This window comes from Papaver somniferum, chromosome 9 (assembly GCF_003573695.1).
Source record: "Papaver somniferum cultivar HN1 chromosome 9, ASM357369v1, whole genome shotgun sequence".
Taxonomy (NCBI): Eukaryota; Viridiplantae; Streptophyta; class Magnoliopsida; order Ranunculales; family Papaveraceae; genus Papaver; species Papaver somniferum.
The window spans coordinates 29,153,095-29,171,834 of record NC_039366.1 but is presented as its reverse complement, the minus strand read 5'-3'; the positions used below and the strand labels follow the sequence as shown (position 1 = coordinate 29,171,834).

Here is an 18,740-nt window from a genome sequence, read left to right as displayed (position 1 = left end):
AGAACTAGCTTACATGCACCCATAAAAAATTTCGCCGAGAATTTGAACTTCTATGGTTAGCAGAGAAAAAATTAGCTAAATTACACGGCCAATTCAATTCCGCATTTTGCTTTACAGATGGCATGCAACATTCTGTTTACTTGTAGTTGCTTTAAGTAAGATTGTTTGAGTTCATGTAAAATGTAATGAATGTTGAGATTGCAGAATCAGCTGCCAACAACCACTAAATCTCAATCATATTGTAAATTTTTTCTATTGCAGTCTCATAACCAGCATTTTTCTTAACCAAGTACAGCAAACTTTCACATATTTTATGACAAAGTCAGGACAGGCAAGGTTGCACTCTTGTACCCAGTGCTAGGATGGTTGCATTTTTCAACCTCAGCTAAAATAGCAACTGCGCAGCATTAGGGAGACAAATTCTTAAAACGCCCAGAAACAAACCTCTAATCTCATCCCAAGTGTTGTTTCGTAATTTGTTCTGTAATAAACTATTTCAAATGAAGACAGCAAACTAGTATTTTTTTTTTTTTTTTGAAATCTCGACTAATGCCCCAATAAGAAATTATGTGGTTTGAGATTTCTTCTCCCAAAAAAAGACTACCCCAATTGAAGGATCTTGTCCCTGATAACTAATACACATTTAAGAAATTTTGCAGCTCCCTCTTAAAAAATGATTCCAGTCCCTTCAGAAATACACTTTGTTCTGGTTTCCAGAATTCCAATGTACCTGCTGAACCTATTCCTTCATTTTTGGCCGGAAACAGTCATCCCGCCGGCAGAGCCAGGGTAAGTAACTAAGTTGAAAATGGTTGTTTGTAAGTTAATTAGTAGTTCCAAAACCCAAGCTTTAGCTCCCTTAAAAACCATCTTTTTAGGCTTATCCTTTCTTGGTTTAGTCTATCTTTTTGTATCAGTGTTAGTAACTCAAGCACCTATATTCAATAACATTTGGTTAACAAAATCAGACATTTCATCCGAAACAACAATAAATCATGTAGTTTTTGGAATTGCTTCATCTTTCAAATCATGGGAAAACCGGAAGGAATACGTTCGTCTATGGTGGAAACCAGAACAAATGAGAGGATGTGTATTTCTAGATGCAATGCCGCTGCAGCAGAATGGTGCTAATTCTAGTCTTCCTCCGGTATGTATATCGGAGGACACTTCGCGGTTCCGGTACAGTTTTAGAGGAGGCGATCGGTCTGCAATACGCGTAGCACGAGTTTTGTTAGAAACTGTGAATTTAAACCATTCAAATGTGCGGTGGTTTGTGTTCGGTGACGATGATACCGTGTTCTTCGCGGAGAATTTAGTGAAAACACTGTCCAAGTATGATCACAAGCTGTGGTACTATATCGGGTCTATTTCGGAGACGTTCGTGCAGAATGACAATGACTTGTCTTCATTTGAAATGGCTTATGGTGGAGGTGGTTTTGCCGTAAGTTATTCACTTGCAAAAGTTTTAGCTAAGGTTTTGGATTCATGCCTGGATCGCTATCCTCATCTCTATGGAAGTGATGCTAGGATTTACTCCTGTTTAGCCGAGCTCGGCGTTGCTCTGACTCATGAAGTTGGATTTCATCAGGTATGCAAGCATAGCTAGCACTATTACTTGGATTTCATTTGAATGCATTATCGCCTGGACCATGAACCTGAACCCTGAAATGCGATTCCCACTTCTATTTACTCAATTTGCAACTATCTTGCTAGGTTGATCTACGCGGTAATCTATTCGGGTTATTGGCCTCACATCCATTAGCACCTCTGATATCTCTGCATCACTTGGATAAAGCCGACCCTATATTTCCCAAGAAGACCAGACATCAAGCGGTGGCACATTTACTAAAAGCTGCAGCACTAGACCCTCATAGAGTAGTGCAACAAACAATATGCTACGATAACATGTTTTCGAGAACAATATCGATTTCTTGGGGTCATGCTGTTCAGATATTTGAAGGTAATGTTCTTGTCCGGGATCTTCTTCAAGTCAGGAATACGTTCAAGCTATGGAGGGAAGACATATCAAACACAGATCTGTACATGTTTAATACTCGACAAGTTGATAGTGATCCATGCAAAAGACCTACAATTTTCTTTCTAGACAGTTTATCGAAAAATCTGAATACAAAGGATCCTGTCATTAAAAGCATTTACAAGAGCAATGGTATCGGGAACTGCTTCAAAAAGAAGGATTTGACTAAGAAACTGCAAGAAATCCGAGTGTTCGCACATAAGCTAGACCTTCATACTAAACAGGTACATAGAACTAATTAGTACTGGTTTTTCATTGATGATTTGGTATGACTATCGTGGTTCTTTTTCACTGTGACCAATCGTATACGTTATCTGGGTATTTCAGCTACTGGTAGCACGGAGACGGCAATGCTGTGATGTCTTACCTTCTTCGCCAGATGACAAAATTCTTAACATTGCTATTAGGGAATGCGGAGAAGATGAACTGGCTTACATGCACCCATAAGAGTCTCGGAAAATTACACGCTGACAAAAGTAGTCACAGTACAAAGAAATATCAGTTTTACATTTTGTTTTAGATAGTAAAATGGATGGCAGATTCATACCCTGTAAAATCCTGCATGTGAAAGGATATGAAATTTATCACAAATCTTCCTTCACCGATTTCAAAAAGAAAAATTACATAATCTGCTGCAGAGTTTGCTTTCCTAGAACCACATCTAAACTCCAGACTTCCGCCTTCCGGACACCATCTTCTATCTTTTATGCCATCAAGTACCAGCTAGGGTATGGGTTCCTCGATGCTCCTCCTAGCTGTAGGTTGAGTCAGTCTCCACCACCAGAATTTGAATTCCCCACTGTTTAGCCAGAATAACACCATCACGAAATGCCCAAACCTCGTTTGCATTGTTTGAGATTCAAAGAATATGCTGCTTCCCATAGCAAGCTACAAAACCACCAGTGTCATTCCTGATAATTCTACTAATACCTGCAAAACAAGTAGCTCCGTTATTATCCCAACTTTTAAGAATGTTACAGGCAATAGAGATTATCGGTAAAAAGACGAAGAAGAATTTCAGACCTCGTACTCGAAGAGGTGCACGTAGAATGTTGGCATATCCATGACGACTCCCCACATAAATACCAGAGTTAAGTGAAACCAAGCTTTCGACATAATTCTCCGCTCCACATATCACTAGTGAACTACTTCTCACGGTATCTTGCTTAGGGTCATACAAAACAAAGTGTCGTTCACAGTCACTCTTTAATAGAATCTTAGCATCTTTGAAAGACCAAATCACTCTTAGCTGCCAGAGATTGTTTTTCGTAACTTCCTCCTGGCGAATGACAAAACGTTTAGTCCAGGATTCCTGAACACCATAATCATGCATCACCCATATCTCAATCTGACAAGGCTTCGAAACATAATTAGTCACACATAGGCACTCTTCCAACACTCCCACGGTCCAAAGAGTACTTTTGTCGTCCTGAAAAACTTTCGGCAAGTGCATTTGCTTGAACTCTCCTCGCTGAAATCAAAAGAGACGATAAACTCCTCGTGCCCTAACCAGTGACGAATTCCGTTAACAAGCACGCCAGATACGCTATCATAAGGAATATACTTGAGCATATTATAAGGGATGGTATCAATGCCTCTCCATGAATCCGACTCTAACGAATATACCTCAGAAACATGAACATCCTCTCACTTGGTGGAAATTTGACAAGATAATCCGAGAATTCAGCTTTTACAAGCTTGCAGTCATCATTCTTAGAATCGTAGCCAAATGAATAAATAGACGAGTGATCATGGTCCCTAACTTTATTCTGTGAACCTGGTAATATCTTGTATTCTCCAGTTGTCGGGTTCCAAATAAAAAGAAGCGCACCAACCTAACCATACTAGTATGAAACATGATGCAGATCAAACCAGATCCCAACAAGCGAACTGGAAGAGCTAAGTCTATGAATGGTGGATCCATTTCAACACAATCTTCAGCACCCGATAGGAAAGAAGAAGAATAGAGCATATCATCATAACTTACGGTGCTAATTAGAGGGTAATATGGTTTAGTGTCGTCATCAATAATAGACATAAACTTAGATTGTTTTTTTGTTGTGAATAGTATGATCTAGATGCCGTTTCACAAAGTTACGGTTAGAAATTAAGGAAACCCATGTCTTGCATACACACTTACAATTATGTATCCATACCACAGGTAGCCTTATAAGGATTTCAAGAACTACGTCTTCTGGGAGCATCATGCTTGACATGGCTGCCACACCCCTGCAAATCCACCAAATGAAAAATACTTGGTTAGCAAAGCAGATTGACTCAAAAAATGCCTAATGGGAAGAAAACAACCATACAACCAAAGACCAAGTGCCATTCACAAAACAGCTTACGGAAGAGGTGAAGATTACAAGGTTCTAAGGCTATATGAGAAGCCGCGACAATTTGATTGCAATAGCAAGATTATCATCGAATCAAAAATAAAGATGACTATCCATTAAGATTGTTGTGAAAGGAAGGAAGCTTTTAGCTCAATATACAGTAACAAAAAGAAGAAGAAATAAGTAGAATTGGTTGTTCGGTGAGACAATTCATCGAACAGTTAACCTACAGACTAATGAATTAAACAAATTAGAGAAATGCAGCACTGGGTTCAGGAATACAAACTTATCAAACATTTAACCTACTAAGATTAATGCGAGTTGGACTGAAACAGGGTTCAGTAACACAATTTATTAACCTGCTGAAATTCGTAAAAGTAGAATATGTACTGAGATGGACTGAGGAGCGCAGGGGATTATTGGAGCTTCCCACTAGGGTTGTAATAAAGGAATACGGATACCTAGGCTAATCCAAATTTTATCTGCGCTAAGTGGGCTTTTAAGTTTTAACTATCCCAGCTGCTTAACACATAAGAGACTTGGACGTGCTTGCGAATGTGTAAATTGACGAAGTGCGAATCTTCTTCTATCATAGATTTCTAACCTTTAGAGACGCATTTAAACCGCAAAATGAGGAGTCTGCTAAGTATCCGACAAACCAACAAATCATTATCAACGATTAAACAACTGACAAGGTGATGTGGATTACAAATCAACATTAAGACAGGCTGCTTTTTTCAGTTTCCGTCTGAAGCTTCGGCGCACTTGGAGCTAAATGGGTACCAGATTTTTCTTTTCTTACGACCCAAATTCACTCCACGAAGAATGAGGGTGAGTGGAGACTTACTGATAAGGAAAGAAAACCGCATGATGATATCTTTTTTTCTTTCTTTTAAGTGGTCGGGTGAGGAGGACTTTTAACCCTGAATGTGATTTTTACACTACAGTTTTTAGTCCATATGGATTGGATTGCATAGTCTACTTTGGTTTATATACTGTAACAACGATTAAACTACTTGTGAGAAGTAATGGAAGTTATGCATTTGGTTCCGTAACTTGAAGCAATTTTAGATTTAAATTTATTTCAGTTTTCATCCAATTTGTACTGATTTTAAAGTAAATTTTTTGTTAAAACTTCGAATTTAGAGAAAACCAATTCACAACCCAGTTAAAAAAACTGGAGTAGTTAGTAATAGCATTCCCAAAATTCCTAACCAAATAGATTTAGCATATAGACAATCCAAAAATAGATGCCCAGTATGCTCAAGAATAGCATCATGAGGACTACAATGATTGTGAGGGTAAAATATCTGATCGCCACGTGTCAACGTCTTATGAGATGGTCTCATGATAAGATGATGAGATAGAAGCATCGAGTCATACTCTAAAAGGAGATTTCGTCTGAATCGAGACGCCTGCTACAACGCTACATGTATGAGGCATGTGAGGAGTGGTCTAATCAACTCAGACGGTCAAGTCTAAAAAGAAGGAATGCATTTAATGAAAGATCAAAAGAGGCGTGAGCGAAGGTACATCTCATCAGAAGACTCGGACGGTCCATACTACAACCCGAGGATGGTGCAGTATGAGGCCCCTCAAGGAGGAGCAGTACGATAATGCACAAGGCGAGATAACTCGGAAGGAGAACCGAGCAAGACATCACGAGGGATAGTATGGGGTTCGTCCGAAGTAATTAGAAGATGTACGACAGCTCCACCAGCTCGGCGCGATCGGGTCATACCTCCACGAGTCCAAGATGCCAATAAATACCAGTCCATGTAGAAGGAAACAAATATGTAATCTTAGATGGTCTTTCTACAGAGAATTCTAGAGAGAGACTTGGAGAAAGAGAGAATGAGAAGTATAACTGATATTTATAACTCTTTCAAGGATAAGACCTTAATCAATAAAGAAGATAGTTTCTTTCCCGTGGATGTAGGTCTTCATGGCCGAACCACGTTATATGCTTGTGTTAGTCTTTACTTTCATGTTCTTTACATCTTGTTCATCTTTGAATCTTGAATGTTAGTAGTTTTATAGTCGTTAGATCTACTTGGGTGTAGCCATCAGAAAAGATCCAACTATATTTTGGCGCTAGAAACAATGAGGTATGAAGATTTAGTCTACCTCCCCTGTAAAGCTTTATTGTTTTTTCATAATCTCTCAAAGAGAAGTGGTTTTTCACACCACTGTGTAGATTTCTATGAAACTCATGAGTAGATCTCGGACGCGACACGGTCTACACGATCTGTGAAGTCCTAAAGACCCTCAGAAACACTAGATCTACACTTTTTTCACCGGTTTTGTTTAAGATTTTTGTTATTTTAAGATTTTTAATACCTTCCTAAAGAGGCTCAGGAGAGTTGAAGGTCGGAGTGAAAATGAAGTTTAAACTACTTCAAACCAACACTCAGGCGATCTCCTCCGTGAAAGAGCTGGGAAGAGGTTTTTAGTCAATAAACTTCGTAGAGAGAAAATCATACTACGAAAGTTGAAAAGACAAACTATTCATGGTGTTCTTCATCTTTTAAGAAACTCAAGATAACCCATAATCTTCTTCTTAGAAATCTAACTCTAAGTCAAGGGGAAAGGTTAGTGAATACATAATCATTCATCAAACTCAAAGTTTGTTCAAATCAAAAGTTTAAAGATGTTGAGAAATATTTCCTAAAATGGGAAAACGTGCTCAATAGTCATAACTTGGTTTTTTCCCATTAAAGTTACGACGTGTGGAAGGATGTAGTTTACTCGAGAAGTGAGAAAAGCAAAACACCTTTTCCTGTCACTCAAACTTTATGTAAGTGGGGAATGTTTTAACATCATCACATATCTCCAAAATTCACTGAAAAGTCTTCCTGTACCAAAACTGCCCAGTCTGAACTACGACTTAGTAATTGCACATGACCTGCAAACTTAGGATCCCACTTTTCTGAAAGAAAAGACAAATTAAGTATTATTGCATATAACGCAGGTAAGGTGATGGTGACGAGACGATCCACTCGCACGAGCCAAGGAGAAACTGGCGGAGCCCAACCTAAAAGACTAGACGATATGGAGCCAGGCAAGGCTATACACAACGGTGTACTCCCTGGAGAGGGAAATCCCGATAACCAATATTGAGAAGGGTTGACAGACAACTCTAGCTCTGACCAAGAGGGAAACCCCTTACTCGTGTGAAATATCCAACTTTCATACCTAAATTTAGGGTGATAATTAAGTTTTTCCTAATTCCTGGGATGATATTTATTTTTAACATGATTTATTTTGTTTAGTTAATATGAGTTATTTTAGGGATTGAGATTTATCATAAAGGTATTAAAAATAATTATTGATTTAATTTGTTTAGTTGATGAAAGGTTATTTTTGTAATCACGCTATAGTATAAACTAATTATGGGTTTCACATATATGAAAAGTAGGAATTACTGTTTAGTCCAGTTTTTCATGACCCAGTTAATGGCTAGTCCACTCGCGAAAAACATTCACTCCCTAGTCCAAAAACATGTTTTTGGACTAGATTATTCACTCCCTAGTCCAAAAACTTCGTAGAGATTATAAAGCGTATTTACTCTCTAGTCCAAAAACTTCGTAGAGATTATAAAGCGTATTTTCTAAATGCATAAAATACCCTTCCAGGTCTAATTAGTATCAACACATGTAAATGTTACTAGTAGTATGTTCCTACATACTAGTAATATCAATACGATGATACTACATATTAATATGTACTATACTAGCTGTAACAAAAATATCTTACTAATTTGTTACTAGTAAATAAATTAGGTAACTACTTTACTATACTAGTAGTAACTAGTATGCTAGTAACTAGTATAGTACTATACTAGTTACTACTAGTATACTAGCATACTAGTAGTAACATATGTAGTATCAATACATAACAATTTTTTTGATATGTAGTATCAATACATAACGTACTACATATCAATATATAACATACTACATATCAATATGTAGTATCAATATATAACATACTAAATATAAAACATACTACATACCAATATATATAACATAGTAAATATCAATATGTAGTATCAATATATACTAGTATACTAGTATGCTAGTGTACTAGTAGTAACTATACTAGTATAGTAATATACTAGTAGTAACATATGTAGTATCAATACATAACAATTTTTTGATATGTAGTATCAATACATAATATACTACATATCAATATATAACATACTACATATCAATATGTAGCATCAATATATAACATACTACATATCAAATATACTACATACCAATATATAACATACTACATATCAATATGTAGTATCAATATATAACATATAACATATTAATATGTAGTATCAATATATAACATATTACTACTAGTACTAGTTACTACTAGTATACTACATACTACATATGTTATTACTACATACTACATATTGACGATATATAACATATTACTACTAGTATGCTAGTATCCTACTACTACTAGTATACTACATACTACATATGTTATTACTACATACTACATATTGACGATATATAACATATTACTACTAGTATGCTAGTATACTACTACTAGTAGTATACTATACTAGTATACTAGTAACTAAGTATACTACATACTACATATGTTATTACTACATACTACATCTGTACTAATATATGTATTAATATACGTAATATTATATGTTAGGGTTAGTAAAGTAATTTTACTCTTTTCAAAACTTTTTTGGACTAGGGAGTAAATATATTTTGCCGCTGGACTAGCCAGTAACCCGGGTCGGGTTTAATGAAGGGCTTTCAAAACTGTTTTTTTCCCAGAGAAATAGACACATGGGTAGCACGGGTGAGAAACTAGTACTCGTAATTAGAGTCCTGTACCAGAAGCTTAATACTACTATTTTTTTGGTCGATTTATTATGATATAATTAATAAAGCTATTGCATTTATTTTGATTCGAGTGAGCAACACAGTGCATTTCATTGATTTCAATCATCGATATAGAATAAGAAAAATAAGCAGCTTCATTCATATTCATAGCTTTGGAAGTACATTTATTGCTTCATATATTCCCCAGGTACTAGTGCATTGTAGTTGAACATGCAACTTGTTGTACTTGATTACTTTCTTAATCGATTATTTCGATGGCTGAAGCCAAATTTAGTCCGATGGGACTTCTAACTATGTACTTGCCATAGCTCCAAGTTAAGGATCCGAACACCAAACTGCCAGGACTAGTGCTGTCAGCCATAAAATTAACACTAAACGATATGTTTTCACCAGCTTCTTTGAAATCGAGTTGTTTTGGTGTCACTATGAACTTTACATTAGGGTTGTCTAAAATGACTTCAGATTCGAAAATTGCCGGGCCCTGTCCGTAGTATGTGACGGTTCGATGAACTGTTACACTTCCATTCATATTGGCTATACCAATTGAAGGATAGTTTAAATCATGCGTCCGAATTGGTTTGTCAGGACAGGTCGCTAGAAGCAGTGGAATTTGTTGCAGGTTGGCACTACTGCATATGAATCCGATCATGCCATCGGTACCGTATTCATATATCAGTCCAGGATCTAATGCTGCTACAGGATTTATATGTCCTGATCCGTAGTCGAATGGTGTCGTTGAAGAACCATCCATATTCTTCGATATGCGTCCTCCCCCAGTTTTGTGCGTCACAGTAGCTGCACGCATATCAACACAATTCAGGAAAAAAAGAGTATGAAAATTTCATCATGAGAACTTTGAGATAATCTTGTTTATATAGTGCAAATGTATAACCTGTTGTCATAATGGCTGATTTTATAGCTGCTGGACTCCAGTCAGGGTGGTGACTCTTTATAATAGCAGCAACCGCAGAAACATGTGGGCAGGACATGGATGTTCCTGAATCAAACTTATAGTTGACCGATTTTCCTGCTGACTCAATTGATACGGGAGACCATGCTGCCAATATGTTCACACCAGGCGCTGTAATATCAGGCTGCATCACAAAAACTTGCATGTTGGCCAAAAAAAAAAAAATGTAATTATTTTTCTTATGCTCGCCTACCAATGAGAAAACCTACTTTGATAATGTCAGTGGCGACAATATTTGGTCCCATTGAAGAAAACAAAGCCATATCTGGTGCTGGAATGGCATTGTCAATTACTGTTTCTGTTCGGTGTATGATTGCAGTTGGGTTCCTGTTAAAACATGCATTACACATATTTGCACCTCAACGTCTATGCTGTCAAAAAAGATGAATCACATAACTGTTTTAATGTAGATAAAAAATTTAGAACTTACTGTTCAATTGTTAAGTATTCTGTAAGGATTTCAATTTCTTTTGGCCCAAGAACCGTAGTTGGAATGGCGTATTCAGTGGGCAATTGATTACCAAAAAATGGGTCAATAAGAATCATTCCAACACCACCACCATTTTGAACCACGTCGCCTTTGGAACTTCTGCTACCTCTTAGCGCAGCTGTACATACCACTATCTTCCCCTTAATCAGGTTGTGGTCAAGAGTGTTGTATAAGCAGTATCTAACAATTAGACATATAAAGAAAAGGATTAGACTTTAGGTAATTAATTCAAAAATACATTCACCATCAAACCTTAATTGTATATATAGTATCATGGGATGGAAGAATTAATACTATTAAACATACCTAGCCCTTTCCACTGGAACACCATCACCTGCCGCAGCAGTTGCATTTACAATACCATAATAAGCATTCATCTGTAACGAGTTTACCGAGGAACCCTAGAAATTTGAAGTTCTTTTAGGATACATACGGTAAAATGTGTAATGAATGTTCATGAGATTCGGACCAACGCTTACTTTCAAAGTCGAATTGTTCATGAGATTCGGACCAAGGCGCGGATTTTTATATATGTTATATCCAAGTTGCGTTAATTATACCCCTGATGCATAACCTGTCATGCGGATGCATAATCCGTCATGCAGACATTTTTAACAATTTCATATAATTATGGGTGTCACGGAACTAAAAATTAATTGTGGGTCTGACAATGAGAATATTAATTTTTTTGGGTCTGCCCCTAATTTTCCCGAAAAGAAACAAGCCTATTTTTTTTAGAAACCGAGGGAGTAGATTTTATGCCTGTGCTACGTAACGGACGGCTCTGCAAAATATAATCTACTTTGTATGCACCTGTTAATAGGAGGGAAAGAATGGATTTGAGGAGGGAAATATTAAGAGGAGGGATACAAAATTACTGAGGAGGGATTGACTCTTTAAAATATATATAAATTGTCTAAAATATCCCTTGAAGTGATTTATAGTTTAGTTTTCTGCCGAACTATCTTCTTCCCTATTCTACCTAAACCTAAAACCTTCGTCCCTGCGGACAGAGTTTTGATCAAGCTTAATTCCAAAACTTAATTCATAAGTTACAATAAACATGTTGGACATCGGCATGTCGTATATTTTTTTTTATTATTTTTTTTTTCTGAAAATATGATGAATTGATGATGATGCAGTTGAATCCAATATAACGATACAACTCTAACAGGAATACAATATCGTCCAGTAGCTAGTAAACCTCATAGTATTAATCTTAAGTAGTAAACCTCATATTACTGTGAACACGTAAATCACGAAGGCATCTATATGTTCACAAACAATGTTCGCACTCTAGGTACCGTCTCGCACTGATAATACGATTGCATTGATTCCTTGGCTCAAAACTCTCGGGTTTATCATAGCCTCATCTAATAACATTGCGAGGGGCGTTTACGCAGGGGAAGATAAAGAAAACGAAGTATAAAAGTAAAACTCAAGGAACGTTAGGCGAATATAAAGTGCTGAAATGTAAATAAGACTGGGATTTACATGGTTCAGCACTAAGGCCTACATCCACGGGGTTGTTGTTTCACTATATACTTGATGGTTACATGGATAGTCGAGTGACTTTGGAGTTTACATAGGTCTATATATTGTAAAGTACTAACTTACACTCACAATCTTTCTCTATCCTTCTCTCCCTAATTTTTCCGATCCCCTCACTCTTGGTGGAGAGGGGGTATTTATAGGGTTAGAGTGTGGGACCCATCTCTGAGGGCCGTTGGAACCTTATCTTCTTGTGTTTTGTGTCCATCACGCGGAGGTCTTCGTTCATTACTTGATCACGCAGAGGCATCCTCGTTCGTTCCACGGGTTGATCGACACGTATGCTGCTCATAGTGTTTAATGCGGGTAGTTGAGGCGCCTGCTCGTGTCAGACAAGTGTCTTCTGCCCCTGTCACGTCCATGTCAGTTAACTTTCTCTTCACCGTTGATCTTAGCTTCTTTTGGGGATGAGATTAAGTAACTCTTCGGGAGTTATTTGGTGCTCCGCAGTACATCGTGTTTTCGGTGCATCTTTTAACTTCTGCCCTTAGATTTGTTCGGGCAAAGATCCTACGTCGTCGGGATAGGCTTCTTGGCTATAGGCGTGTGTCATCGTGTTTTGATGACTTTGCCTGCATGCTCTCCACGTATCTTCCTATATACACGTGTTCGATGATGAAATATGTACACACAATTTGCCCATTTTCTTCGGGCTTGAATGTTTAGTGGGAGCATTGAAGAAAACAGACGTTACATATTCTTCCTCTCTCCTAATAACTTCTCCTAGATACTTGGGCATGTTTCTTATTCGTGCATTAACTGCTCATTTAATGGGCACATTTCCCATTCCTCCATTAATTTTCTTCTCTTTCTTTCGAGTATATTAAGGAGAGAAGAAGAATTAATTTCATTCTCCTTGAAAATTAATTTCATTCTCCCTAAAAATTAATTCATTCTCCCTGTCAGTCTTCATTCTTTGTTCTTCAACCATTAAATTGTCTCTGCCTTAATATTAATCACGCTCGCTTCTTCTTTGTTTCTGATTGTTGTCCTCTTCCTGCTGCTGTTTGTGGTGGTAAGGTTTCTTTTCTTTGTTCCTGTTGTTTTAAGCTGTGTTGATTGTAAATTTTCTGCTGTTGATCGTACCGTAGCCTCCTATTTCTGCTGCTGTCGTCCCTTGTTTGTGATGAAGAACCTCTTTTAATGCTTGTATGCTAGTTTGCCCCTGTTCTTCGTCTCAAATCGAGGAGGCCATTGTTTAACTTGTATTGATTGGACTTTGAGTTTAGGGTTTTAGGGTTTTGGGGAATTTCAAGTATGCTAGTTTTAGGGTTTCTGTGCTATGTTGAGATGGACTGCTAATTTTGTGGTTTTTTGATCTTTGGTGATGTCCTTGTGTTTGTTTCTAACTTGTTTATGTTGTACCTCTTCGCATCCATGTCTGACCGTCCGCGACTTCCTTATAAAACTCCGGGTTCTAGTCTACCGAGATCCCCTCCGCGCAGAGAGTCTCAAATGGATCCCCGTGGTATTAGAGTTTCTTCTTCTGGGACGAAGGCCTCTCCTCCTAGGAAAGAGGGTCCCTCAAAAAATCCTTTCGGGTCTCGAAACGCTGCCGATCGTGGGGTTTCTCGTCCTCGTGATGACGTTAGGTGTACGCAGACACCTCCTCGTGATGTTGCCTTTGATGTTCCTCCTCTGTGTTCAATAGTGCCCGTGCATCACCCTCTGCCGCCACCTCCAGTACTTTCTTTCAAAGAGAAGAACACCAAAGGTGGTGTCCCGAGAGCTGAATCTTCTAAGAATCCTTCTTTGAAAAGAAGAGCTTCCGAGGCTTTTATTGGTTCATCCGATCCCGTGGAAGAGGATGAGGCTGCCCCGGTGATACGCAGCGTTTCGGTCAGCAAGAAGAAAGTTACGTTCAAGCATATTGACCTTGAAGTTTTCAAGGAAAAGCATGAGCTTCAAGCCTTCGAGGTTCGTTTCAATGCCCCTGAGGATGATATTACTTATGAGCTCATCTCGAAGTATCAGTTTGATGAGTTTCACTTGTTGACTACGGTTGGAGCCTTCGAGGCGGGTCTTATGCTGTCGTTGTACATGTCTGGTGACTCCTTTTATTACGATGTGCTTGCTGGTCGTGAAGGATCTCCCACCAATACTCACAGTCGTTCTGTGTCGCAATTATCGGGGAATTATCTCCGTGCACTGAGGGAGTGTTATTTGCGGAGTAAGGGGGAGACGACGATGACGTGTTACGTTCCAAATCCCGCGGAGAGGGAATGGTATACTTCTGAAAACTTCAACAACTCCTTCGGTGATTACGTCAATAGTAGGAACCGTAAACCGTGGAGTGTTAGCCTTCGGAATCTCGCTGCTCCTCGGGGCGAAATTCGTCTGTTAAGTGAGGTGAGCGATGCCAAACTGAAGTATGTTCCAGGCACCGAGGGGTCTAGTCAGCGGAAACCTTTTCCGGCATGTGAGAGGATCAAGCGTGACCATAATTATGAGTGGCACGCTACTGTTATTGGAATTATTGGTCCTTGGGCGTACGGTTGGATTCCCGGTCCGCGTGGTTGGCTTCCTTCTGAGAGTAGCAGGCCACGTGAATCTCCTCCTGCTCGTTATGGATATTTCTGTCCCTGACGTTTAAATTTCGAAGGCATGAACTTTCCTTATGCCCTCGACGTCGTTGAAGGAGACGAGGAGGAAGGTTCTGGTACTATACTTCCACCGAAGAGTGCCACTACTGCCAAGGTATGCAGATTCTGGCCGCGCCTCTCCTCCTTTTAAAAATCAAACTGTTCGAGGAAAAAAATAACTCTTTTTCTGGAACGTGTTGGTTTGCAGGTGTCGAAGAATAAAAAGATTGGGCCGAAGCAGTCTTCTACCATTGTGACGGGTGAGGCTGAGGTTCATGAAGAAGTTACCAGTCCGGTAAACGAATAGTTTGCCGAGGATGAGGAGATTTCTGATGGGGAAGAACGCAATGATACTTCCCCTCTCAATGTCGAGGAGGAGATTTGTGCGGGTTGTGATGGTGATGAGGGGAGAAATAATGCCGCGGTAGCTGACGGCAGTGTTATCGCTGATATGTCTGTTCCTGCTGGTGATGCTGCGGAAAATCTCCCCACCATTTCTCAAGAGTTCTCTTTTGACAGGATTTATTCCACAGGGGAACTCTTTGACGATGCTCTCGATTTTCCTGAAGACTTCTCTCTGCTTTCCCCCAATGATGATTGGGATGTGCTCGGGGGTTCTGGTAAGGAAGACGCTGCTGTTCAGGATGGGGGCGCGGATGATCATGATGCGCATGTTGATGCCGAAACTTGTGCTGATGGGGCAATATCAGCAAATGGGAAGTCCGTGGTTGACTCGTCTTCCGAGGATTTCCCTCATTCGCTGACGTTTGAGGGTGAGGACGCCATAACAGATTGGCTCAAGAAAAAGGGTCTGCTGTTTGTCCCTCATCCTGCCCCGGTGGTTGCTGGTGAAAAGGATTCCGAAGCGTATACCCGTCGGATGATGGAAATATCTTCCAAGGCGCGGGTATCTGAGATGTGGGGGAAAAGATTGAGTGTTCCCGAAGCTACCCTCGTATCATAGCCTCCTACTTATGTCGCGGATATGATGGCCATAGACGATGGGTACCAATATGGTTTTCCTCAGCAGCGTGTTGATGAGTGCTAAAAAGTGCATATTTCTATATATTTTTCTTGGCATTTAACTCATCTTTTGTGCATTAATTCTACATTTTATCCCATATTCTGTATTTTCATTGTTTTCAAGAATAAATATTTTTCTTACTTAATTTTGCATTTTTAGGTAATAAACGAAGTTCGGATGAGTCGCGGAGCGAAAAGAGCAGAAAAGTAGTGAAAAGCCGGGAAGAATTACGCAAGGAAGCCGCAAAGAATGGAGCGCACGTCCAAAAATCTAGGAATGGGATCAAGGAGGAAGAATTGTTCTTAAAGAAGATATGGGCTTGGCATACCCAAGGCCCAAAACCCTTACCCAAATCCATTTCCTATATCCATACCCTCCTTCATTTTCAGCCGTCAGATTGGATCATCTCAGCATCCTACGGTCGCAGCATCGCCAGTACATCAAAGTCTGAAATTCCTGACCAACACTACAGCACCTAACTCCATCTCACGCCGTTAGTTTCGTTGTATCTCATCATCCTACGGTTGCTGAAGGCTATGTTCCATCTTATCGTTGGATGCATTTCAGATGGATCGATCCAACGCCTATCACTCGCCGAACATCGAAATCTGATGAGTCCGCTCAACACCGGAACACCAAACCCTATCTATCCTAACCGATCACACTTTTCTCTCACTCGATTTCCTCTCTTCTCCTTTCTTCTTCACAGCAACCTCCATCACCTGCTCCTCCACCTGCTACACCCATGTCCGCCACCAAATCCTCAACCACCACCATAATCACCACATACACCGCTCCACACCCATCATCACATACCCCTTCTCTTAGCTGTCTACTTTTCCATTTTTACACGGCTCTCTGAAACCCTAGGCGTGTACAAATGGTAAACTAGGTTAAGCTAAAGACGCAAATTGAAAGCAACAGGAGATGTAGGAGACGCACAAGAGGGATGGGTCAAAATCAAAATCAAATTTCAGAGAGTTGGTATGATTTAATTTCAATTTTCAGAAACCCTAATTTACTGTTTTGGGGGTTTTGCTTTTAAAGTGTAATTGGGTATAAATATGGGTTGTGGGTGTTGTTGTAAAGCCATGCCTGGGTTAGCCAGAGCTTCATCCAACAGGACTGGACTAGCCAGTTTCTCAACTGTGTTATTTTCAATTGTTTTGCACATTTTCAGTTCATGTTAAATTTGAATGCAATGTTGTTTTAATTTCAGTTCATGTTCTAGTTCTGTGGCTGAGGGTCTCAATGAAGCCCTAACCTGCTGTTTTGTGTACACTGATAATGCATTCTTGAATGTTAAAAATGCCTAGGAGATAATCAAACTAGCATGTCTACATTTAGCTTTCACAATACATGCCATGTATGCATTGTAGTTAGAATTACTCTATGTGGACATAGCCACCAATCATGCTAAACCAGGCCACTGTTGAGCCTTAGGCTAGTTGTTCTTTAGGTAGACAATTAGCACTATGGAGCAATACTCTAATTGGTTTTGATTTCTCTAGCGGGGAAACTTCTTAGATATAGGTAAGACCAACATCTTAACCCATGTCATCACAAGGAAAGGAGTGTGTATTCAGTGAATGCATAATATAAGTTAGTGGTGGAGTTGGGAACCTTAGTATCATTTTCTCACTGTTTTCATTTTCTTCACTACTTTTTCCACTGTCATTCTTAGTCACTTGCTTTGCTTCCTTCCCTCACTGCCAACATCTCACAGTTATTTTTTGTCACTGCCTTGCATATAGAATTAGCTTAGGAGAATCTCAACACACACCCAGTCCCTGTGGATACGACCCGTATTTGCACACTCACTACAACTACACCGTGCACTTGCGATATAACCGTAGGCCTATTTCTTTTACTCTTAATTTTATACATCATCCCCGGCCTACCAAGTTTTTGGCGTCGCTGCCGGGGACTTGGCGTTGTGTGTTAAGTTTTTTTTTTTTTGTATCTTATTTTGTTGTTTTTGCATAACTTGCTGTGCATCTTAATGTTTTGCATTGCATCTTAGGTTAACTGCATCTTAGTGTAACTTGCATTAGCATCTTGCATATTAGTTTGCATCTTAGTTTGCATATCACTGCTGTATTGATCCCTCATTGCTTCTTTTTCAAGAGAAACTTACTTCTCTTTTTGAGCCAACAGGTGTTGCTGCTGCTGCTGCTTCCTGTTGTTGCTGCCAGCCTCTGCTGATGTACTCCTGCTCTCCTGCTGCTGCTGGTGCTCTTGTGCTGCTGTAGTGCTCCTGCTTGTGCCAGGCCAAGACTGCTGCTGAGCTGCTGTGGCTGCTGTTGCAGCCTGTTGCTGCTGAACTACCCCTGTTGCTGCCCTTGCTGCCTGCTGTTCTAGCTGAATTTGAAGCCTGTGAGCTGCTGGGCTGGATGCTGTGCTGCTAAGGGTGAAACCTGCTGAACCAAAGCTGCAGCTAGAACCCAGGCCAAACTGGTCTGTAATACAAGCCACAGAAGAAAGACCAAAGCCCAACTGGGCCTTGAGTGTTGAAGCAAAAGTTTAGGAAGATCCAAAGCCCAACTGGGCTTGTGCAACTTAAGAAAAGGGATAAAAGCCCAACTGGGCTTCCCTCCAAAAAGGTAAGCCTAAACCCAAACCCAAATTTTTTGGGCTAGTAATTTTTTTGGTTTGTATTGTTATTCTCTTTTGGGCTTGTAATTGTAATTATGTTTTTGGACATATAATAATTATTTTAATTTTATTTTTTTATTTGGGATTGTAATAATTTTATTTTTATTTTTATTTTTATTTTTATTTTTATTTTTTTTCTTTCTTTCTTTTTCTTTATTTGGGCTTGTAATTTAGTTGTTTGTTAGGCTTGTAGTTTCTTTAAAACTAAAATTTGGGCTTCAAAACCCAA

General features: G+C 39.2%; 3 protein-coding genes across 3 annotated transcripts; 1 reads left to right on the top strand and 2 right to left on the bottom strand.

The window, feature by feature from the left end:
- The first annotated feature begins 695 nt into the window (after window positions 1–695).
- LOC113309535 lies at window positions 696–2,506 on the top strand. The gene is made up of 3 exons (XM_026557965.1): window positions 696–1,588; window positions 1,714–2,259; window positions 2,363–2,506. Exons 1-3 carry the CDS (start codon window positions 809–811, stop codon window positions 2,480–2,482), a joined length of 1,446 nt encoding a protein of 481 aa, XP_026413750.1. The 5' UTR covers window positions 696–808; the 3' UTR covers window positions 2,483–2,506.
- A 324-nt stretch (window positions 2,507–2,830) lies between these two features.
- LOC113309536 (F-box protein CPR1-like) lies at window positions 2,831–4,847 on the bottom strand. Its single transcript, XM_026557966.1, has 3 exons — window positions 4,731–4,847; window positions 3,059–4,264; window positions 2,831–2,965 (listed from the first exon to the last, which is right to left on the bottom strand). Exons 2-3 carry the CDS (start codon window positions 3,486–3,488, stop codon window positions 2,895–2,897), a joined length of 501 nt encoding a protein of 166 aa, XP_026413751.1. The 5' UTR covers window positions 3,489–4,264; window positions 4,731–4,847; the 3' UTR covers window positions 2,831–2,894.
- LOC113311669 (subtilisin-like protease SBT1.7) lies at window positions 3,649–11,076 on the bottom strand. The gene is made up of 7 exons (XM_026560475.1): window positions 11,006–11,076; window positions 10,640–10,879; window positions 10,419–10,536; window positions 10,132–10,333; window positions 9,539–10,034; window positions 4,192–4,264; window positions 3,649–3,870 (listed from the first exon to the last, which is right to left on the bottom strand). Exons 1-7 carry the CDS (start codon window positions 11,074–11,076, stop codon window positions 3,649–3,651), a joined length of 1,422 nt encoding a protein of 473 aa, XP_026416260.1.
- Window positions 11,077–18,740: the final 7,664 nt, after the last annotated feature.